We start from the raw sequence: 24463 nt of genomic DNA, 5'->3' as shown, positions 1-24463 counted from the left end.
CTCCAGAGAGAACTTTCCACGTAAGATTTTAATTTTTTAGAAATACCTGCTCTTCAAATAGCTACAATAGCTCTGCAGGAGCTTGTCAATCAAGCAAGATTACAGACTCCCTAAATTCAGCCTGACATGACAGACTGTAATGACTTTGAAAGGGCTTTTACAGTCTATTGTGCCAGTGGTCCCTGCCTAATAGAAGCATCTCCTACACTTCTCATTAAAACTGTAATGGCTCCAGAGACTTCTATATTACCAGTTACTTCAAATGGGAGTTATTTCACCACCAAAAAAAAAAAAAAAAGCACATTCATGTGATACTAAAGGTGTAGGTTAAACAAGGAAAATAGAACTTAGATTTTACGCAATTTTGATGCTGAGAAATTGAGGCGCTGCTAAGGATTTGAGCAATTTTTAAGTAAAATTTTTGCTTGCTAAAAGTGGAAATGGAGAAGAGGATGATGCTGTCTGTGCAGTGAGATTTAACGTGATGCTGTGGGGACCAATGTGGTGTCATAAATAACAGTGGTGGATGGTTTTGGGATGCCATAGCCACAAGGTAAGTTATGATGCTTGTATTCTGGATGGATGAAGCTCCTTGGCCTCCACCATGCTGGAGGTCAGGGCAGACCATCACACTTGCCCTTTCTGGCCTCACACTCTGACAATCTTCTCCTGAAGGCAGGAGCATGGCATTTCTAATAGCAAGTGATTTACATGTGAAAAAGAGAGAAAATGTCACGGTGGTGGGCTTTGAAGAACAACTTGGATTTGGTAGTCAGGTGCATGTTTTTAGATCAGTCACATCTTTCATTTCCCAGGTATGCAGTGGGGTTGTGAGGCTGCCTGGGGACTCCTGGTGGCACTATCACGGAGTAGACTGTATGTATCATGCAATAAAGAAAATCCTGAGGGTGATGAGAAGATGGGAGTAAGTGAGGAGCAGAAGGAAACCTGTTCCAAAGTGCATGCTGTGACAACAAACAAACATCCGTCGTAGGAAATCCCAAGCTGTTTGGGCTGTCCATGAGGCTGGACAGCCACCAAAGCATCAGAGGAGTGCAGTAATAAACCACCGGAGCTGGCACAAACAAAGCCGAGTGGCTCTGCCCAGCAGAGGGTAGCATTGACCAAACACCCCAACCTGTACTCCAGGTTAACACTTTCACCTACCTATGAACGCCCACCTCTGCCACAGCTCCTTTGAGATGAGAGGCACAGCTTAGCCCAGACCCAGGCGAAGTCTCACAAGCTGACACCTTGTAAATTCTGCTCATAAATTATAAGGAATCTGGAAAATCAGCTTCCAAAATAGAAGTTGAAGGCATCTGTTAAAAGACACAGTACATGTTAAAACAGTAAAGTCCATACAGTTACATTTGTTTTAAAATAAATGCTATTTAGCTCCTTGTATTTGGATTTATTCTCAGGTCCCGATTTGATGATCAGGTTTGGAGTTGGTCAGGTTTGGGGCTGCCCCTGTATTGCCAACAGCAAAGACTCTGATTTAGTCATCTAACTTGGGAGTCCCAAAAGAATTGCACATTTTTAGCGCCTTACATATTCTAAAACTGAAGCCCAAAGATCTTAACCATAAACATCTCAGTTAGTGTAGACTATCATTTTCTCTGATGTCTGACGAATCCTGCCTGTCACCCCGCATAAGAGCTCAGCCCATGCCCGATGTGACGACGCTAGAGGTCTCAGTGTCGCTGAGAAAAAGCTGCTTTTAGCAGTAATCTCAGCCACGCGTGTGTGACAGTGCGAGAGGCCGAAGCCGTGCCCGGCTCGGACGGCGGTGCCGGCGGGGTGGGCGCGGTGCCAGGCTGGACCCCTCGCCGGGGCTGCGCGGTGCCCATCACCGGCCCCCGGGCTGCCTGACCCCTCCTAGGGTGCCCCTTCGAGGGCTGTGCTGGCTGAGGGTGGTCCTTGCTGAGGGATGCGTTCTTGCATCCCAGGAATGTGTGTGCGTGTGCGAGACAGGTGGGCACCGCTGCCCCCGCGCATCGCAGCGCATCGCAGCGCGGCCCCGCGCACAGCCCGTCCACGCAGCACGACCGCTTGTGGTGTGCCTTTTTAATTTTCCTTTTTATTTTTTTTCCGGCTTTCCTTTTTTTTTTTTTTCCCTCACTGCTTTCCCTCCCCTCCCGTTTGACGTGCGTGGTTTTGGTGCAATGCGAATTATCTTCATTCAGTCAGGAGGGGCAGCGCCAGGCAGCAGAGCAACGGCGAGGCTGCCTCCTCCTCCTTCTTCCTCCTCCTCCTCCGCTTTCTCCTCTTCCTTCTCCTCCTCCTCCTCCTCCCATTGCCATAACAACCGCGCACAGCCGCTGCGCCCGCGGGGCCGCTCCGCACTGCACCGCGCCCGGCAGGCTGAGCATCCCGCGGGGCTCCGCACGGGGGTGGGGGAAGAGAAACAGTGACCTCCCTCCAAAAAAAAAAAAAAAATCAACAAAAAAAGAAAGAAAAGAAAAACAAACAAACCAAAAAAAAAGGGACTTTTCCGAGGGGTGGGTCAGTCAGGGAGCAAAGTGACCCCAGGGCGCGGGTGCGCGCAGCTGCTGCGCGGGGCGCAGGAGGACGGAGAGACGGGGCGGCCCCGCCAGAGGCTCCGCGGGAGGGGGCGGGGGGGGCGCGGAGGAGGGGAGAGAAGGGGCGGGAAGTGGGGGGGAAAGAGAAAGTTGGGAGGAAATAGCCCAGGAAAAGTGACACTCGCGGAGCCTGCCGGAGCGCGGAGGAAATAAAAGCGGCGGCGGGCAGGAAGTGTGAGGAGGAGGAGGAGGAGGAAGGGGAGAAGAAGGAGGCGGAGGAGGAGGAAAAAGAAGAAGAAGAAACAGCAGCAGCCGCTGCCGCCGCGGCAGAAAAGAAAGCAAAAGCCGCCCGAGGGCTCGGAGCCGGCGGCGCGGCATCCGCGGGGCTGCGCGGAGCAGCCATGGCCCGGGAGAACGGGGACGGCGGCGGCTCCTGGAAGAAGCAGGCGGAGGACATCAAGAAGATCTTCGAGTTCAAGGAGACGCTGGGGACGTAGGTGGCGGGGTTTGGCTGCGGGGCCGGTGGCGGGCGCTGTCCCTGTCCCTTCCCCCGGGGATGCGCGGTCGCCCCGCGGGTGGGTGCGGGTCTCTGTGCGGGGATTTGCGCACTCGCGGGTGCTGCTCCGCGCCCTGCGCATCCATCCGAGCAAGAAGTCGGAGCGACCTGGGAACACGGAGAAAAATAGAATTGTGGGGCAGGAGCTGGGCTAGCATCACCCCTTACCCTTCCCCCACCCCCCCCCAAAAAACCGATAAAAAGGAAAATCCCCAAGTGCTTTAAAATATTCATAGAACGAGGAGACAGGGGAAGGCTTTTTCTTGATAGTGCAACTGTAAATAAATGCGGTCTGACTTGCACGCTTCCCCTAAAGCCAATGGCTGCAGCTATTCGTGGACAGACGAGCAGAAATAATCGGAGTGGATTGGAAGTGTTTTAGCTACGATGCTTAACTGTTGTCGGGCTTTATTTGTTTTATTTATAGTGGCGGGGCATAAAGATTAATAAAACGTTAGAGTTGTTTTTTTTTTAGAAGGCTGAGAAAAAACACGCACAGATGGTGCAAGGGAGCGGGGTACAGGCTGGTGCCTTTTTGGCTGAGCAAAGAGTTTTGTTTTTGTTAAAAACTAATTTTCTCACACAGGATATTACAAAGGTAGGGAGCCGGGAGTGCTGAAGGAGTCAGCGCACGGGCTGCTGTGTGTGTGTGTACATTGTGATGAGAGTTGGTTGTATTGGGAGTGCTCCTCGTAGCTGTGTCCCCACTGCTTTAATTGGAACTTCAAGCATGTCTCGATACGCAGCGTTGTTAATCCCGAGTAGTGCTTTTCCTACGCTGCGTGCCACTTCCAAAACACAGTTGAACAAGTTTTGACTAATATTTGAGTTTCTTTCTGCTTCCAAGGGAGGGCTCCCTATAAACAGAGTATTTCTGGTTCGTGGGCTCGCTATAAACAGGCTGCGAGTAGGAACCAGGCTGGTGGTTTAACATGGAGGTGGGTCAGCAGATCTGCCGTGATGGGCTTGATAGCACAGCCCTCAGGAAAACACTGACTTTGTAAATCAAATTGATGTCCGTCCAGGTCTCTGAAGAAGCAAAACGCAGCGTAAGAGCCAAATGTTGTGATGTATTCTCGTCACCTTCATTGAGTTTTTGCTGTGAGAATTTCATGCTGGAAGAGATGTGCCCTGCTTGTTGCCTTAGGCATGCAGTTCCCTTCCTGAGCAAAGGGGTGTTGGGCAGCAAAGTTTTAATGCTCTGAGGTTTGCTGGAGCAGCAGGACAGTTCAGTGGGGTTCCCACTCTTCAGCTCTCTGTCATCTCTGTGGTTGTGGCGTTGAAGCCACCTGTGAGGGTTAATTTGTGCTGCTGAAGGGGTTCAGAAGAATTAATGCTGTGGCCTTGATCCGGATCCCACTGTAGCTAATGGGAGCAGGTGTAGGTCCCCAGGAAGGTAAAGCTGGTCAGAGTTGATAGTTATGCATATTAGCATGGCTGTTGCAAATTAAATTCATTAAATATGGCCAATTAGTGTCTCAAACTATTAACCATTGTCTGAGCCTCACAGTTTGGTGAGTAAGTCCTTTCTAATGGGAGTGGAAGCTGTGAAGTTTCTAAACTTGACTTCACAGTCAGTCTAGAAAGTTGTAGAAAATTAACTGGATTACAAACCTGGGCCCATATAAAGAAAATAGAGCTGTTTTCTTTTTTGTACATGGCTGTATTTAATTATGAATGCATGAGCATTTAACAGCCCACTCGTGGGTTGCCTTCTGGTTGTGCATTCTTTGGCTTCCAGTGGCAGGCTGATAATTAGAAGATTTGAATCTGAGTTTTGGTTCTGTCCTTGGCTACCCACCAGTGCAGCACCTGCAGTTCCTACCAGGTCTGGTGTGACTTACCAGGATGTGAAACTTCTAAAAAATTTAGGCCATTGCTGTTCAAATCATTAAAGTGCCTGTTCCATTTCCACTGAAGACAGTGAAGGGCTGTTCACTGACTTGAGCAGCAGACACACAGGGTCCAGGAGCCCAAATGATGGGAAACATTCTCAATTATTGATAAGAAAGCATTTAAATAGGAATTAAGCTATATAAGTATAAATGGCTTTAAAGTATTTGGACCAAAATGTTTTCCTCTGGCATTTTTTAGGAGCAGGGTTAAAATTTGCTTTGATCCCTCCTGCACTGTAATGCTGAACCATGTTGGACAGCCAAAACTTGATCTCACTGTTTAATAGATTTTTCTCTAGCATGGAGTGAAAAACTTGGCATGTCACATGAAATGTACTGGATTGTAGTAGCTGTATTTTTCATTTCTCTGCCATTCCATTTCAGGATGCCAAAGTGCTAAAAGCACTTTTAACAGAAAAACAGCCCTTTTTCATGCAGCTGTCTTAACTGCCTGTGGTAAAATTGGCTAGAGAAAGAAAAGCACTAAACGCCCAAATCAGGGAAGAAAGCAAAAAAGAAACTTTAAAAACATTTTTTTATTTCAAGTGCATTGATTTGTGAGTGTTAAATCTATGTGTATACCCTATTAATGATTTATTCTCAGAAAGGAGCCTTTCATCTGAATAAAAGCTCTTCAGCAGATCTTTAACATGGGAGAGCTGAAATTTGCTGGAATTATTAAAAAGATCCTAAGTCAGTTAATCATTACATCATTTGGGCTTCAAGGAACCTCTTATGAGTACCCAGCTCTCCCTTCCAGAGCTGGAATTAATTATTTACATGTCCCTGTAAATCATGTCCTGCCACATTGATGCTGAAATTGAATTGGATGTCATGTCCAGATGTAAGAAAGTAGCCCTTTTCCACCCAAAGAATTTTCTTTGGTGGCTGAGGCCTGTGTTGTTTGCTCTGCTCTGTGCTGTTGGGCAGTAATGTTTTTCTAAAGAAGTACTAGCAATGCAGTGATTGGCTCAGATATACCCAAACCTGTATTTACCTTGTTCTGTATCTATGCAGCTATTAAAGCATGTGCAATCTTAATTTGGGGCTGCAACCTCTCGGGTACCAGAGTGTCAACAAAAGATTTTGGTAATATCAATCAATATATTTTACCATACATGATTATTGATGTTCTTGTATTACAATATATATGATGGTCCTGATCCATTCTTGGGCTGTTTCAGTCCATGTGGGACATTGGATCACACTCCATATGCACAACTTCATTGAGTGTCCCTTCTTGGAACTGGACCTGTTCGTTGCTGAGCCACTGACAGGAAGTTACAGATCCTGAAAAAGTAGCTAAGAAAAAATAAACAAAATAAAGATAAAATAAAATCATAGCAACGGGCCAGATCCTCAGCTGATGTAATTTAGAGTCCCTTCCAAGTCAAGACAGGTGTGCTTGAGGAAAGAAGAGGATCTGACTAACTGCTTCTCTCTTTAAATTTCCACAAATTCACCTACTGTAGCTCTAATCAATTCCCCCTGGAAGACAAATTGAGAGGGGAATTGAGGGCCTGACTGGAGAGGGGGATTTCTGCCCCAGCCATTGAGAGATGTGAGGTTTCACAATAGCAGGGATCTGATAAGAAGATGAGTGATCACAGAAATATCACTTTCTTCCCTCCATAATTAAAGTATTTTATATCTGAGGCATTTTAAACCTCACATTTTGACATCCAAGAAATAATAAGAAACACCATGTCATCCACTAATCAAAAAGGAAAGTTCCATCACTTGATCTGCCTAATTAGATCAACCCTACATTTCTAAGGTGTCTGTCATCAGGCCGTATTGACATCAGAGTTATGATGAAGTCCTAATATTTAGAAAGGCTCAGACTTAGTAAGTGTGAAAATACTGGTGCTGTCCTTAAAAATGATGTGGTAGCTTTAAGGAATTTAAAGCTTAGTAAGGATAAAAGAGGGAGTTGCATGGATATAGCCATAACATAGTAAGAGCTGGGTGGGAAGACACATACACTTCAAATAAGTTTCCAGTACTTTCCTAAAATACAGTATAGAGAAAACATATGGGTGGTTCTGTTTTTCTCAGGGGCTCTGTGGTAATTTTTGGTTCATCTGTGTCCATACTCTTACGCCATTTAATGGGCTCCTGGCACTCGCCGTGGCTCTTCCACACACCAGTACGTGCTGGTTCATGCTGTGAAATTAAGTCACTGCTCGTCCTCCTCTCACATCTCTTTTCTTTCTCACACACCCACGTGCACACAAACACACACATCGTCACAAACCCTACGTGCTGTCTGCTGTGTCTTTGTCCTCTCACATCCTTCATGGTGCCTTCCCCTACATGCAGCCTCACACTGGCACTCTATGAGCTGATCCAACCCCTGATCTTGTCTGGTTTTGGGTGGTCATATCCCTGTGGAGGCTGTGCCTCAGGCCAGCCTTGGCTCCCACCGGTGAGAAGATGCTGGTGGTAAGGACAGGTCCTGGCAGAGGCCGCTCTCAGAGGGGAGGTGCTGGGAGGTACCAGAAGGCTCAAGATCTGGTTGCCTCTGATCAAAGATCCTGCCTTTTCATCAACTGGGTGCCAAAAGCCATTGTGTTTGATTCACACAACAGATCATTCCTGTTTAACTGTTTAACTTGAGGCATCATGCAAGTTACTCAGTTTTTCCCTTCTGATTTTGGAAGTTTTCAAGACATAAAGAAATATGTTGATATTTGTGTTTTCCTTGGCTCAATGCCCCCTGTGATGATTGAGGAGTTTGTCTGATTTTTGAGTTTCTGCTGACATTACCAGCAATTGCTGCCTCTCTTTTATGACACCTCAGGGAGGCAGCAGTGGCTCTGTCAGACTGCTTCATATTTCAGGGGAAAAGCTGATGAACCTCTGGAGCAAACCATGAAGGCAAGTGGATCTCATTTCCTCTGGGATGATTTTCTGGGAGCTCTGAAAGCTCTCAGGCTTCATGCAGCAGGAAGGTGCTTCTTGTCCATGTTTACAGAAGAAGTTACTTCATGGTCATTTCTGACCTTAAAATCCTTAACTCTGGGAGTCTTGCTGTCAAACCCATGTGGGGCCAGGTATAATTCATGCTAAGAGGTGCTTACAGCACCTCTCTTGCATCTGTGGGAGGAGTGAAAGCTGAGGTCCAAATATTAATTTTTAACTTAATGGTGTGAAACAACTCAGATGTTGTAGTTTGTGTACTCTATTTAGGGAAAGAAGAAAAATACTGTTAGGACTCCTTTAAGGTGACATATTTTGCTTTAAACCAAGTAATCCTGTTTGCTATCATGTGGTATAGGTTGCTATCCAGTGTGTTCTTGAAGGCTTAAAAATAATGAGTTGGTATCTTTTGATGTAAACTGTTGGTCTTCCTTGAACAGTTACAGAAAATAGTAGGTTTGAGGGTTCAGCTGGAATTGAAATGGAAAAGAAAGAAAAGCAAGATGGCCAATGGATTTAAAGGCTGATGGTGAGGATTGGGAAAAAAAATTGGCAGCCATTGGTGGGAAGGGATTTTTCACAGCTCTCCAGGTCTGGTTCACGGGTGCATTTTGGAAAGTGCTTGTTTGGGACAGCAGTGTAGCCTAAAGGCCAATTTTCTTTCGTTGTCTGAAATGAAGATTTCAAAATACTCAGTAATCAAAAGCTTTCAGGTAAATACATAATTCTGGAGACACACAGTTGCTGTATTGTCAGCTCACATATGTGCTCATGCTTCCTTTGTTAGCCTGTTTGTCTACTAGTTTTGATGCCTTACGTCATTTTTTCCCTGCCTTGTCTCTTCTTCCGTGGATATTCTCTTTCAAGCACCTCTTGGTCCTGTCTGAGCTACCTGCTGCCAGAGGATACCTGCTCACCTGCATGCCTGTGCAGCCACGGAGGGTGCTTGACCAGCAAAGGTGACAGTAAGGTATTTGGGTTGGGTTGGAATAGACAGTTTGAGTTTTTTCTTGCTATTTTTTGTTTAGGAAAATGTTGCCTTGGCCAACACTCAATCTCAGTCCTCAGGACTTCAGTATAACGCATACCTATTCCACAACTTCTCTTCGTGTAGGGCAAAGCTGAGAGCAAAACATGCATAAAAAATTGGTGGTTTTTGGCAGCCACAGAGACAGCGGACACCCCAAAAGCTCCCAGCAAGCAAAACCCAGAGTGTGGAGAGGTGGTGGACAGAGCTGAACCCAACTCTTTGAAGCCCTACAGTAATCCTTTAACCAAAAGTCTCTTGTTCCCATCACAGCCACAACACAGTGGGTGTGAGAGCCTTCTTTGCCGCCGCTCCCGCCATCTGGAGCAGCCTGTCTGCTTCCTTCACCCTCCATCTGCTTTCACATAGGAGCTGAAATATCTCTCTAATGTTTTCCTTCCTTTTTGCCTCTTTTTCTCTCCACTTTGGTTACTGACCTCAATTATTTTTGTTGTCCTTCACACACAGTTCTCCTGACTACGTGCAGAATATTAGCTGGGGTTACTTAATCCTTTCAAGCATCCAAGGATACAGTTAATATTGAATAAAGTCGTATTGTTTTGGTTTGCTTGACAATAACAGGCATTTACAATAGGATTCTGAATTTATTGCCAGTGATGGTATTCACTTAACCGGTGACTCACAGTTTATATTCATGATTACTTAATAAGACCTAATTTTCTAGTCATTTTAGATAGCAGGAAAACAAGTTGGAACTAAGCGGGCACTGTTAGTAAACAGGTAATGAGTGAAAGGAGGGATAAAAAATTCCTCGGGGCAGCAATCTGTCATTTTCATTGGAATTCAAACCACCTTGCATTTCAGTGCTTCTCTGTAAATAATAATTAACAACAATAACAATAATTTGCAAACATATGTGTGTGATTGGGCTGTTGTTGAATGACAAATAGCTGGCTTAGCAATCAGAATATTTCTCATTTCTAGCAATCATAGTGTTCCTTAAAACCTTTCTATCAAATCTTAACACCAGTATGTTTTTTTGTTATCTGACTTGGCAGTTCCTATGATTTTCTTCTGAATGTTGTGCCAATCACTTTTGAAAAAGAAAGCTATAAATAACAGATTGTTAATAAACTTTTGACAGCCCTTTCAGTGATGTTTCCATGTTGAAAGCTGCATATTGAGTTTTGTGCCAGAATTACTCACCAAACAGATTGTATAAAGTTAAATTAAAATAATACTCTTAAGCAGAATTTTTTGGCTGAGTTAAAAAGCCTTTTTTTTTTAAACACTGGATGTGCTAAGAAAAAGCTACTGGGAAGCTCTGTTTTGGATCTATGTGTAGAACAGCTGAGCACAGTGCTGGGGGTCCTCTGTAACAACAGCTCACTGATTTTGCTTGATCTTTTCCTGAGCAATATCATGGGTCACAGTTAAAATATCAACAGTTTTGGACAACAGGACTACATAAGATTAGTTCCTAAAATACCTTTTTTCAAGAGTGAAATGAGAAGAAGCACATGAGAGAAAACATATTGAGTATTTTTTTTATTTTTTAAATTTTCGTATGTCCCCAATTGGAGATAAACCAAACAGTTTCAGTCTTCTTACAGTTTCCAGAAGGAACAAAAACGAGGTGTTTGTAATGATGCAAATGAACATGAGCAGCAACAGGGTAAAGAAATGTGGCATCTCCCCCTTAGACCCTTCCCTTTGCACTTTTTTTCTGCAGGATTCTTCTTGTTTTCCTGCTCTTAATGCTCCCCCTCATTTAGGTTGAGGATTTGAAACTATGTTCTTTCAAGCCCGAGCACCCAGAGGTTGGGAATTACATCTTATGCAAAGTTGCCAGAGTACAGTAGACCTAAAAGTTTGATCCGTGGCTGACGGGAGTGGAGTGAGGTCAAGGATGAGTGGAATTCCTGAGGTCTGGGAGCCTTTAACCTCTGTTTGTTTTGATGAGGGCTGGTGTGGCAGTTTGGACAGCAAGGAAAGCAATATATCCCTGCTCATCAGTGGTGGGGTGTGAAGGTTTGCAGGTTTTCCTGGGAGCTCCAAAGGGAAGGTTCTAGGATATCACAGGTATCTCCCTGAAGACAGAACCCCCCAGGGCTGTGGAGTTGTTCCGTAGCTGAGCAGGGTGTTTAAAACCTGCCTGACACCCCATGGCACTTGGGAAATATAGCTGTCCCTCTCCACCACCTGCATCACTGGTGACAGAAATGGATGTGCTTCTGTTGTAGTACCAAATAAACCATCACAGCCATTCCTGCTTAAATGTAGAGATTTGCAAAGGCTGAGAGACCGGTGCGTATTTGAGGGTTGGAGATTGGCAAGTGAAATATGAAGGGTCTAAAATACTTGGGGTTTTTTATTGTGCCCTTTACTGGCCTCAGATGAGATCAGGCACTGTTGAGCGAGGACGGCTGCAAACACCAGAGTGAAAGACTGTTTGTACCCAGGAGAACTTCTAATCTAAATAAACAAGACAAAAATGCTAACACTGTTTTGTTAAAGACAAGCAAGTGTGTCCTTTGTAAACCCAGAGCTGAGCCTGAATCTTAACTCCAGCCTTATGCAGAGGACTCTCCTGCTTCTTTTAATAGTGGGCACTGTGTCAGCACCAATGTCCTCAAAATGTATTTATTTGTATGTGATTCACCCAGGGTCATCATGTATCATTCCTTTTTACTAGTTAAGGTTTGAAGATGCAAAGCACTGTCTGTGTGCTGTTGGTAACAGCGTGGGCGCTTTATTGCTGTGTTGTTTCAGCTGCTCAGAGGAATCCAGGTCTGCCCAGAGCTATAAAGAGCTGGAACAGTCCAGGCAGTTCTTGGGGCGATGTAGGATCGCTCCCAGCAGGATCCTATCCTCCCATCCTAGCTTAAGTAATTCGAAGGACCAGGCTTCAACCAGGCATGTTTTCCATACAAACTCACCAGCTGTGACCCTACTGCCCCACTGTGATGGGCAAGTGCAGAAATGATGGAAACTATTGGGACGAAAAGCTGCAAAACCCCCCAAATTACACAGAAAATCCAAACAACACAAAAGAAAGCTGAAGGGAGAGGAGAGCACTTAGAGGATTTGCAGCCATACGGAAAATGCCTCTGGGGAAGGCACAGGTTGCTAATCAAATTCAGCCATAGTTGAGAGAGATTGCTGGAGCATCCCTGAAAAATCCTTCACCGTTATTTTGAGTTGGCTTGGAGATTTCCTCCCACTGCTCACTCTTGTGTTCTCCTGCCTCTCAATGTAAGTAACTCGGCACAATGTGCCCAGCCATGAAAACCTGTGGTGTTTTGGAAATTTCAGGCATAGTCAAGTGCTTGGTGTGTGCTTTCAATGGCACAAGACACGGTGAGCACATTAAAATTGATTTGTGCTCCCTACCCTGTTTCCTTGAATAACACCTGAACAAATTCAAAGGCTTTGTCTTTTAGTTTGGGACATGTTGTACCTGCAGCATGAGATACCTTAAGGATGATCTGAAGCTCCAGGATCAGCATCAGCCTCAGACTTCTGCTTTAATGGGATTTCTTGCCACAGGGGTGTAATTAATTTGTTCAACTTATTTTGAGGGGAAAATCTGACACTGTTAAGCTTTTCCATGGGCTGATGATGAGCATCACAAAAACACCACCTCCTTCTCTGGGTGCAAGCCATTTTGAGACACCTTCTCTAGCATAATTACATAGCAACCTGAATATTGCAAAGCAAACAAGCTCTCCCTCCCAAAATAAAAAGCTCTCAAATGTAAAAAAAAGCGCCATGAAGGAACACAAACCTTTCTTGTCTCTTCTAGGGAGAGAAGAGGGGGGCAAACAATACACAGCTTGTTAGCCAAGTTGCTCAAAGCACCATGAGAAGATGCTTAGATAAAAACATTAATGGAGCAGAAAAACAGTGTGACTCCTTTTGGCCTAATGACCCAGGCACTGGAGCACAAGAGGAATAATTCAGAAGGAAGGGAAATGTCTCCTGTCACAGGTTTAACTTACGCCTTTTAGGAAGAAGGAGGCTATATATTTAGATGTCAGGGAGAATGTACCAAGAAATGAGTTTAAAAAAATGGTTCTCAAAAACACATAGGCACAGGACATAGAGGTACTGTAGGCTGCAAGGAGACTTCTGCTCTTGGGCATATTAAGGTGTATCTGGAGTAATTTTACTGGCTAATTTTCCTGTCCATAGCCATGCAATTTATGTCATAGACATAAATTTTATGCTCTTAAGAGAGAGACCCTGAAAAAAAAAAATCTTGCTGAGCTTTGTAGGCAAGTCCTTTGAATGAGTGTCTCTGATGAATCTTGTATATTTAATGGAAAGCAGTGAAAGTGATTCAGGGATTCCTGAGTGACAGCTGAGATGATTTGTGTCCAGAAAGCAAATGTGTGCCCTTTTTCTACTTTTCGAAGGGAACATAACAGGTACTAAAGCTGAGAACATGCTCGTTCTGCAGGTGAGAGCTGCACTAGGGGATAGATAAAAGGAGAGATCTGGTGCAAAGCAGAGTGATGGGTTTCAGCTGCCACTTAATTGACTCTAGAGACTACTAAGGCCCCCTCCTTGTTCATGAGCTGCAAAAATTCATAGACGTGGGTCTTTTGGACCGGACAGCTTGCATTGCACCAGTACACTTTCATCATTTTCAGTCAATGACCACTGAAATGACTGGCAGCTTCAGTGCCAGTGTTCGCCCTGGAGGTTGTGTGGCGTTGTGACATCTTTGTCTTGCATTGCCACGTGGTTGTGAGGAAGGTGGAGGAGCCCTCTATATACATATAAGTAGATACAGTGTCTGTGTATGTACGTGTGTATATATACATATAATATATAGAAATGGGTATGTGGGTATATATATGTATATAATGTATATAAATGTATGTATACCCACACATTAAAAATACTGTTAATATAGTGATATATAGAGATATACAGGGAGAAATAGCACTGTTTTTTGCCAAACAGCATTGTGTTTGGCTTCAGTAATAAATGTATAGACAATGACTGGTACCATTTGGTAAAAGCTGTTTTAAGAGCATTGTGAATGTTAATTTATTCTGTAGCTTGAATTTCTCTTCATATTTGGGTTATATTTAGGGGAAGGCAGAAATTGTGTGGTGCCCCTGTGCTCAATTAGCTAATGGAGGTGAACCCAGACAACTAAGAAGTTAAGAGCATAATGGTCCTTCCCTCTCCTCCTGTCCTCCATCTCCACGTTACCTCTGCTACACCAAATCCCTACTTTCCATCTCTTGCCTAAATCCTGCAAAAAGCCTCTGATAGGATGCAGTGCCAGAGTCACATCCTGCAGGTGTTCACAGCTGGGAGGGACAGCTGGAAGACAGCAAAGCATCTTCCTTGGGTCAGTTAAGGGCTTTATTTGTTTGGATAAAGCACCCTTCCCATGGGGGAAAGGAAGGTGGTACACAGCAGATGGAGCATGTTTGAGCTTTTTGGGTGCAAAGTCTTTGGACCACAGCAAGTGGAGGGTGAATTAACTAACATTGTGCTTGGTGTTTGGAGGCCTGTCTCAGGTAGCCTGTGAGGGATTCCTCTCCGTAACTGGGGTGGTTGAAGTATCTTCACTGTCCACATTTAACTCCAGCGTGCAACTGCTTGGTGGCTGCTGCTGCTGCTGCACAGTCATGGCTTGCAAAGTTGTGCTGATTAAAACCCCACTGTGCCAATGTTGTTGTGGCAGTGAGTTCATTACTTTCTGCAATCAAATCCCTTTTCTGCAGTTATTTAAGCAACACCCCAATGGACGTAGCCGTGGCTTAGATATTTTCATACTTTGACACCAAGGGAAAATATGCAAGGTGGGGGAGATCGGTTGTAAAAATATTTTAAAAACCCCAGTTTTGGCTTTGGAGGGTGCCTGTAAAATGTGTACTTAGAGGTCTTCTTGTGTGTTGGCACTATGGTCAGAGTAGATCCTCCTGAAGTCAGAGGGTAGCATACAAAAGCACAACAGGTTCTCTCTTATTTTCTCTTAAATAATTTGTAGCATCTCAAAGTTGCTGTAAAATTCTGCCTTTGATTTCCACAACTTTGAGGTTTTCCCGTGGGAGTCGGGAGAACCCCCTATTACTCAGCATTAGGCTGGAATAGAAGCATTTTATGCTCCTTACGCTCAGGTTTCAAACATCATTATAAAGTTACAAGGCTGTGAAGGAACAGGTTGCAACTCCACAACAGAAGAGGACAGGGCTGAACACATCCCACAGGACAGTTCCCATCTTCTGCCAGCTCAGTTGTTTGCAAGGATGTGCTGTGAATTCATTTAATGAAACGATACAGGTTAAAAATAGCTCTCCAAAAAGGGGGTGGGGGAAGGGGGGAAGTACAGAGTACAAGAAGTTTTATTTCTTTTCATTCCGTAGATGCTATAAATCAGCAGAGAAGTCAGTTGCAGTTTTTTCCCCTTCTAAGTGGCTTCGTTAAAAAATTACCAGCCACTACACTGAAATGGTTTGCAAGAGCCACTTTGCCAGGAACAATTTCTGTCTGAGAACAATAAAAAATTAGTAGAGGCCAGGTTGAGTTCGTGTGTCAGTGGTTACTGAATTCAACTTAAGAGCTGTAAATGGAACCAATCATCATTTCTTAATGAGATATATGAGAACAAAGAATCACAATGCTTGAATAATCTGTCACATCTCTATCAGTGCTGCTTAAGCTATTATTCAGTTTGTTCAGTGGTTTGGCAGGTAACATGACAAAAATCAATTTACGAAGCAGATTAAATGTAAATATGCAGTGCTTCGTCCCACCACCCAGGAATGCCATTCCTAAAGCCTTAGGTTTTTTATCCTTACAAACCCTACCCAGTCATCTGTTTTCAGTGGTACTGCTTGGATGAAGTGCTACATGGCCCACAGTGACATTATTCACCAGACCATTTGTCTTTAATCCATCTCTGGTCTAATGAGACTGTCATCTGGGCCTTAGTAAAAATGAATGATGCATTGCCCTGATGTACAGTGTGTTTTTTCACTGCTAAGGCTGTATTTTTCCAGGGTCCTTAAGGAAACCCATCCCTCAGCCCTTACTAACACTTAATGTAATTATTTCTGAAAATTTTATTCATTTGGCAGCTAATGTAGGAGAAACTTGGTATGAGTTCCCTAGGAGCTAAATAACAACCATTGTACATGGAGTTGATACCATCACCTATTTTAATACCAGAGCTTTCTGGTATTTTTTTTTTTTTCATTGTGTTGTAGCTGACTGTGACGGGGATGGTCCCATCCCTGTTTGTAGTGGTGGAAATCTGCAGTAAACACTGATAACAACTGTCACAGTGGACACTAAGTGCCATCTTCAGCAGCAGGTGTTCACTCGTCTACCCTTCCTTTACTTCCTCAATACTTGGAATGAAGCTGTGGCACAGAAAAGATCTTTTTTTCCCCCCCTATGAAATGTTTTCACCTCTTGTCTTCTCCATGGGGAACTCATAGGTTTTTGTTCCCTGCACAAATAACTCCTGAATTCCCTCAGTCAGTTTGTGTTTATATAGTCTACAAGATGCCATTGACATACCTGGCTGTGTATCTCATCGTGCCTCTTGTATTGTCACTGGGTTCTCAACAGAGATATCATAACAACTTTTAGGGAATTGTGAGAACTTTTCTTTTTATTTCAGTCAAGGTGACAGGTTTCCAAGAAGCCTTTTAAATATACCAGAGGATTGTGCTATGGAAGATAACAGTATTTCTTACTTTATCATTGCCATGTGACTCCTATTACTATAATTTTTGAGCAAATCACGTCCTTACAAAATCTGTGATACTGAAAACTCATATGCTTATATTTTTGCTACATTTTTGCATGACATATGGACTTCCAGTATCTGGTTATTCAGTTTCTGCTCAACGTCTTGTATTTTGTGATGACTGTTGAAGAGTCTGAATATGTCTGGTATTTCCTTATCTATTATTGGTGTTGCTGTAGTGTTTAGATTGTGGTTTGTTGGCTAACTGTCAGATACTCATGGCTTCATTAAGAAACAGATGCACAGGTCAGCATTTTGTTTTTGTAGCTGCACTTTTGACATATTGTAAATGTCCTGAATTGGTTTTGTTCAGGATAATACCATCTGCTGGCATCTGTTTCTGCTGTGGCTCTTGCTGAATACTTGTGTGTGTCATGGTGTGTAAGGACAAATTCTAGGGTGTCAGCAAGGTATTATGACCTTTTTTTTTTTCTGAGATAAATGAGAGCAGAGTTTGAACATTGGACAATGTAATACCTACATCATTTAATATCTAGATTAATACGGTTTATCACACAAAGCATGTTTCAGGCAAAAATCAGGCCTTCTGTCTATGTTGGGCTCTCTTAATGTATTGTTGGTATGTCTGTAAATATATCAGAACTCACGGACTGGGAGAAGAGGAGTCTTTGGCTTTATATTTGTCTCCCCATTGATCATGGAGGGATGTGGAATACACTTCTAGATCTTGCTGAAGTCTATACACAAAACTCTGTCTAACAAATGTCAAAATAAGTCATGTTAAAATGTCACTTACTGTATCTGTAAGGCTGATGGTTTCTTGTAAGCCTTTAACATAGCTAGGTGTGCTCTGATACGAAGATTTTGGTGGCAGTAGCAATTCTGGATGTGCACTAGATGAGAATTCTGCCAAGGATGCAACTAGGAAAATATGTGCTGTCTCCTGGGAGTCCAGAACAAAATTCTTATTTTTGAGTAGCCCACTGTCCTGTTGGATTTAGCTCTCCATATTCCACTCTGTCCTTCTTAGTAGGTAGTATCAGTATTTGTGGTGGATTTTATTGCAGTTGCCATGTCTGTGTCTGAACTGTGAAATGCAATAGAAATTCCATTTTCTGGCACTCCCTGTCTCTGCTCATGACAAGTGCAGGCAAGCATCAAAAATTATATAGGTCAGGATTTATCTGTAGTGGCCTAACTCTGCTCCCAATAAAAGTAGTGAGAGTTGGCCTTTGATGTCAACGAGACGGCATTTATCCAATTTTGAGATGCTTATGACCCCTTTACCTCTCCACACCACACACATGCAGTGGTGACAGGGAGAAGCAGGGTAATGCTAAATGAGAGTTCTCCAAATACCGCTGAAGACAGGGAGAGGGGTGTCCTCAAGTGTTTCAATAGAAGTGGGTCACCAGTCTGAAATACTCGTGTACCAGCAGGGCTGGATTGTCCTTGAGCTGGAGTAGTCTTTGTGGTCCTTCATATAGGCAGGATTCAGGTGAAAACTTAATTACAGAGACCCTTCATGGCTGTGCATGTGTATTACAGCTCACGTGAAAGTAATGGCAGAAGCACAGGTTCTCCTTTGACTTTGCCAGTCACTGTCTTTTACCCAGTGTCCCTGCTGTTGCTGTTCTTCCACTGTTGAGATCTGCAGGACTGGTGCTCCCATGCTGGTACCTGCTCAGGAGTCAGACTTTGTGAAGTCATGAGCTTTGGAGATGATGTGGGCTAATGGTGGAGAGATGTATTGGGTTGAAGACCACTAGGTAAGAATTTGGGAGACTTGGGTTTTGTTTCTGACTGTGGCACTGGCCTCTTTCTGTGACCTTGGAGAAGCTGCAGCACCTCACTGGCCTGGTTTCCCCATCTGTCAAACAGTTCCCGACCTACTTTGTACCTCACTTTGAGATCTAACTCATTAAAGCTTGCTATGTGAGATGTTCAGAATGCACTGTGCAAGGTGTTGTTTTTGTCATGGTGATGTGGTAAGAATCTCCCCTCTTTTATCCAAGTACGTTGGGAACTCAGCTGCAATGCTCGTGTTTTGCAGATGGTGCTTTGTGCAGAGCACAAAGCCAGAATCTGATCCCTTTCCTAAAAATACCACTCCAAAAAGAGGTGGACAGCCCCATCTCAAAAACAATAGAAATGGGACAAGAGAGTAAACCCAAGTGAAATGCATTTTGTTTTCTGAAACTCTTCCTGTCTTTCATTGTGCTGGGAACCCCAGCACGGCAGAAAGACCTTCCAGAAATGTCTCTGAGCACTCAGCACCAGCCAGTGATGGGTTTTGCAGTGTAGGTCCATCAGTGGATGGACATTAGGGAGACAACTATAGGAAACAGTAAAGCTGTGAGGCTGTTTTCCTCTCCTATGCAGTCCCTGTTATAAGTGGGAGTCAGGAAATTGCAGCCCTTTTAGCATCATGCTGCCAACAGAGTGGGATTTACAGAGCAGGATAGGGATTTGTGCTGCCCTGAAGAGCCCTCCAGTGATAAGCCAATGTGGTCTTGCCTTGAAGACACATCTGTAGCATTAGTCGTGTGTTATCTGTTAATTATATTTTTTTATGTCTCACAATGCTTATGCCTCTTGAAAATCAGTTCAGTAACTAAAGCCAGCACAGTGAGTGGCTACAGTGCCGCTGAAGTGATAAAGCTTTTTGAAACACCTTCAAAAAACAATGAAAGCAGTTGGAGAAATGTCTTCATTTCCATGTCTTCTTGGGGGAAAAATTTGTACCTGTGAGATGCAAGAGGGATAGAGTTGTGTTTCCAGTCACTGCGGCAGTACTGTTTTAAAAAGCCCTTTTGTAGGCACAGTGCATTCAGGTTTTTTCTCTGATTCTGGAAAAAAGTAAAGTTCATGCATAAATTGGCAAGCAGGCTTTCATTTAAGCTATGTGATTTAGATCTGCCAGACAAGGCTGCTGCTGTAGAGCATTTGGCATTCATCAGAAAAATCTCCAAGTCTAAACAGTTTTATTATGCAAAGTTATATAGTTGGAAGGTAAAACACGCTATCTTTTTCCACTTTGATGAACCAGGCTATCTGATGGATGTCCCATCAAATGTCTCATAAACTTGCAGGGAAAATGAATAGCTGTAGGTCTCACTGTTCAACCTATGGCTGCTGTAAGCCCTAAGGAGAAAGGATGCTTAGCTGGGCTGTGGATAGGAGAGCAGCTGTACCCAAGAAACTCTGTGGGTTCTCAAACAGCGTGTTAGAAAAACATTGGCATCTTCATGAATTAGGATCCCAATACCTGGATGTTTCCATTCAGATTTTATTAGTGCAGCTTTGTACTTCTTACAAGACACTTCTGCTAACAAAGCTTGCAGTGACTGCACTTTACATGTGTAGAGATTTTCCTGGAGTGATTTTTCCTTAGTGACTTAGGGAAATTCATGGTTCACGGAAACATTTATTAAAGCTTCACCCTGTTTAGCATGTGATTACTTTGCTCATTCCTCGTGCCATGTGTTCACTCTAAAATCTCATTAGAGGTGTGAAGTCAAAGGGATTTCAGCAGGAGCCAAAATATTAAGCCCTTAATGTCTTTTTTACTAGGTATGGACTTCTGAAAGGTGACCAAGAAGGGTTCTCCTGAATGACTGTTCTCTGTATTTCTGCACATTTCTACAGAATGCAAAGAACCAGGTTTGCTAATCCCACCCAGAGCTCATTGCAGCAGCCAAAAAAATACCTTGGTTTTGGGAGGGAGACCTCTATCCACTGCAGCTGAGTAGGGTGGGAGTGTGGGTCAGACCTCAGCCCTGCTGGGACACTGATTCCAATGGGAGTCACCACCTGGATGGGACAGCCCTATCTGTGCAGAAGCAGCTGCAGCTGGTGAGGTCCCGGTCTTGGTGTCCTGCACCCACCCAGCACCACCACAACCAGCACCAGTTAGAGCCCTGCTAAGCCACTTTGTAAAACATTCCCGCAGGAGTATCTTGGCAGGGTGAGAGGGAAAAAGCTATTTAGATCAGCACACTGTTGGTGCACCATAAATATTTCTCTCCATTCCATAAAAACTGCAATAAGGGAGCACCAGCCTTCATGAAATGCCCTTTAAAATGCAGTAAGAAAACTCAATATAGTAATAGGTTCCTATTTATTCAAGAAAACCTTTAAAATAAGCTCTGAGTGCTCAGAAAAGTAACTTTCTCCATCACGGGCGAAGGAATTGTGTTGTTTTTTATTTTGGATAGCTTTAGTTTTTCTGGGAAGAGGACTGCAGCACAAAGAATAACCCAAGACAATAATTTGGGCCTTGAACAAAACCAATTTCTTGCATGTAATTTGGATTTGTTCTCCTTTGAGGCTGTGCTTTACCTGGACACTATAAAACTTGGTGGTCTTTCAAAGTCTTGAGGGAATAAAAGAAAGGACTCATTATCCCTTCACCTTGTGCAGTGCAGGATCTGCAGAGATTGTGAGAAGTACTGCCGTTTCTCAGGACTTACGGGTTCCTTTAGAGGCAGTAAAGAGGCTGGGTGGGATTCACTGCCCCTACAGGGGATCGGGTGCAATTGCCTAAATTTTGGAATTCATTGTCATTTGCCGTGGCAGTCTAGCTTGTGCGGAACTGGGTGCCAGGGATGGGTTGGGTAGAGCAGCTCCTTCTTTCTGGGTTGGATCCAGTACTTTTACTGCATGTAAGATCTTCCATTGAGTAATGTTATCAAAAGTCAAAATTATTTTGCTTGGGTCTAATTTTATTCTCTCCACTTGTGGCTTCATTTGCCAGACTTTAAACTATCTTTGGAAACTTAAGACAACCTTTGTCAGCCTTCTGAGGTGGCAGTGGCACTGTTTTCTCTCCCTGCTTTTGGCACAAATAAGACATTCTTTTAATATTGGTTGTTTACAAATGAGCTCTTGCAAAAAGATAGTAAAACACATCCCCACTTGTACCACTTGGGCTTCGTTTTGAGAATTTCATACTGGGTTTGTAACCTGGAACACTTGTGATTCACTGGTTCTGCAAAAGCAGCATCCACAGTAATTAAACATTAACTACCTTTGCTTGAAAAGAGCTGTCAGCATTACTCTTTGCACTCAGGAGATTTTTTTTTTTTTGTATGGATACTGGTTATAAGCTTTTAAAGCACTTGCCCACTCTTTATCTCAGCTGGTATTTACACTGAAAGGTGATTTGAATCCTGCAATTTCGCGTCAGTGCGGCCACTCTGCTTGGAATTACTTCTGGGTCGTTACGCAAAAACCAGGAATTTTTTATGCTTCTGTGTAAGTGGGTGATGGAAGAGCCTGTTTTCTGCCTTCAGATGGTAAAATCAGCAAGATCGGAGACTCAGCTGGCCTTGCATGACTTTGGATGGGTGGTTCTTTAGGGGAATGTGGGTTGTTGGCAGCAGTGTAGGTGGGTGGGAAATGGAAACTCCAGCTTCATAGCTGGGCATGCCTCGGCCCCATTTTTTCTGATCCCTCCTCCAGCTGGCAAAATCTTCCTGCCTGTGCAGTGAGAGAATGGTCAAGCTCAGGAGCAATGGCTAGTTTTGGTCACTTGGTGCCCTATTGGCTTTGAAGTTGTGTTCCTGCTGTCCTTTTCTGCACGAAGCCTGGTTGCACCAGTGTTGTGCTGTGTGGGGTTTGTGGAGGTTGGGGGCCAGAGGGTGAGAACACACAAGAATTGGAAAAACAAACCTCAAGTCACCCAACTCTAGCCAAATAAAATTGGAGGTAGGAGAGTGGGGCAAGTGTAAGTCATAACTGGATGGGCTGAGTTTAAAATGCTTTGTAGGTGGTTTTAAAAGAAAATCACTGCACGAAATGGTTTTGTGACCTGAAAAAAAGGTGAAAACAAAATAATAATTAAAAAAAGAACTCAAGAGGGCGGGAGGAAGAAGGAAAAAAGGGGAAAGAGGAAGAAGAGAAAAAAGAAAATAATTTATAAAAAAAGAATTGAAAGAAGCTCGACCATTCTTGGATTACAGAAAAGTGAGAAGCACTGATCAGCATCCTCATTTCCAGGGCTGTGCAAGCTCTGAGTGTGTTGTTAGAGGGTTTCCAGTTTGGGGCTGGCCAGTGTCCAGCTGGCATGGGCATGGCCGGGAGATCTCCCGTCTGTCTGCGAAACACCGTGAAGAGGCACTGTGCCCCAGCTGAGAGAAAACTCGTCACTTTACAGCTCAGCCTGCTCTTTCAACAAGAAGAAACAATATTTCCGAAAGAATAGAGGAGAAGTTTTGCCATTACACAGCGTTTGACCCCTGTAGCAGAGGTTGTGGTTGTGGATCCAAGGCTCCTTCTCTCCGTAGCGCAAAGTTACCATCCCCACCATCCCCCGGGGGGAGGTTTAATTCCTGTAAAGTGGGGCTGGGGAGTAGTGACAGCTCAGACTTGTCTGTTTTGTAGCAGCTAAAACAAAGACATGAAGTTATTTTCCAGATTCAGCTGTAACCAGTGAGCACTTCCCATACCTTCTGCTCCCCTGAGCAGAAGAATTTCCTTTGACTCTGGGGAACTTGCGCCACGCAAGTGTCAGACTGGATATCCTGGGGAATTTGCAATGGCAAAGTCAAAAGAAGAGGCAGTTGGTGAAGTGAATCTGCTGAAACTTCTGTAACGTTTAATGAGACAGACTTGAAGAGACTGTTCTTGCAGAGATGATGGGATCGGAGGCTGCAGAATCCAGCCTGCTCCTGAGACTCCTGAAGTTGGCGAGCTACATGTGAGAATGGGATCAAGGGGTATCTCCTGCGTGTCAGACTTTATAAAAACACTGAGCGATTTTCTCTATCCCTCAGTGCTTGCCTCTTGCCATACTTTGTATTTCTTCCCCTCACAGTCATGCTGAGCTGCCGTGGGTCAGGGGTCAGTGCTTGGCCCTGTTTTGCCATGTGGATCCCCTCGAGCAGCCCCTGGAAGGGCCATGGCCTTGCTTGGCTGCAGGCAGCCACAAGTGTGCTGGCTTTCCAAGGTTTTGGTTTCCAACCTGGCTGGCAGCAGTGGGGATTGAATTATCTTCTTGGAGTGAAAGTGTTTGTGCACTGGCCACAGTGCTGGGAGCAGCTGTGATGCTTGAGCCCAAGACAACTTTGCTCTGGTGCCTGTGCCGAGAAGTCAGATCTGGTTCATCTGCATCTGGCTCTAGGCTCAGCTTAATTAATCTTTTCTTCAAAGTAGATTAAATTGATTGCTTGGGGAAAAAAAGTAAACTGTCTTTGGTTTTTTTTTTTTTTTGTTTCAGTAGCTGGCTGGGAAACAAGAGAAATTAGGTGGATTCACATGGTTTTCACTCTAAAACCTTTCTTCCAAAACGTCCAGTCTATTGGGTATGAATTAAGAAGCTGTGACATAGACTGTTCCCATATTTTTAATGATCCTAGAATGACGTGTTCTGCAAAAGGGGAAGCAATGATAGAAATAAAAATTCACTTTACAACCCAGTAAAAGAAGAGACATGACTACAGCTCAGAACCCCTCTGTCCTCTCCCTGGAAGGCCCTGAGCACACCAAATGTAACAAATTAAAGCACTGCTATTTCCATTTGGGACTTGTGTGCACATGCTGTCTGCCTTGTCAAGAATATCCACTGCGCCTGGGGTATGATGGATTTACTACACTTGTCTGGAGCTGGGGTTTCACGTGCTGGATGAAATTGTACGGTGTTGGTTTATTCATGGATGCATATGAGCTGCATGTATGGAGTTCATTCTGACCAGGACTTCTGAGGTTTTGTATGTCCCAAAATTCTTGCACAAATTGCTAGCTGTCTCTTCTTGCACTGAGACAAAATTGCCAGACAGAAAGGAAGATCTCTGTAGAGAAGCCCAGGAGGGAAATAACCTAAAACTGAAGCTGTGA

The 24463-nt window shown here is 44.0% G+C and overlaps 1 protein-coding gene across 3 annotated transcripts in view; it reads left to right on the top strand.

The window, feature by feature from the left end:
* Positions 1–2671: 2671 nt before the first annotated feature.
* CAMK1D (calcium/calmodulin dependent protein kinase ID) overlaps positions 2672–24463 on the top strand; it is a 211064-nt gene continuing 189272 nt past the window's right edge. For all 3 annotated transcript variants that reach the window (XM_048300579.1, XM_048300578.1, XM_048300577.1), the window contains exon 1: positions 2672–3018. In XM_048300579.1, the coding sequence (XP_048156536.1) occupies positions 2927–3018 (92 nt within the window). In that variant the 5' untranslated portion in view covers positions 2672–2926. The remainder of the gene's footprint in view (positions 3019–24463) is intronic.

This window comes from Corvus hawaiiensis, chromosome 4, assembly GCF_020740725.1.
Source record: "Corvus hawaiiensis isolate bCorHaw1 chromosome 4, bCorHaw1.pri.cur, whole genome shotgun sequence".
In the NCBI taxonomy this organism is placed as follows: Eukaryota; Metazoa; Chordata; class Aves; order Passeriformes; family Corvidae; genus Corvus; species Corvus hawaiiensis.
This window is presented reverse-complemented; position numbering and strand designations above follow the sequence as displayed.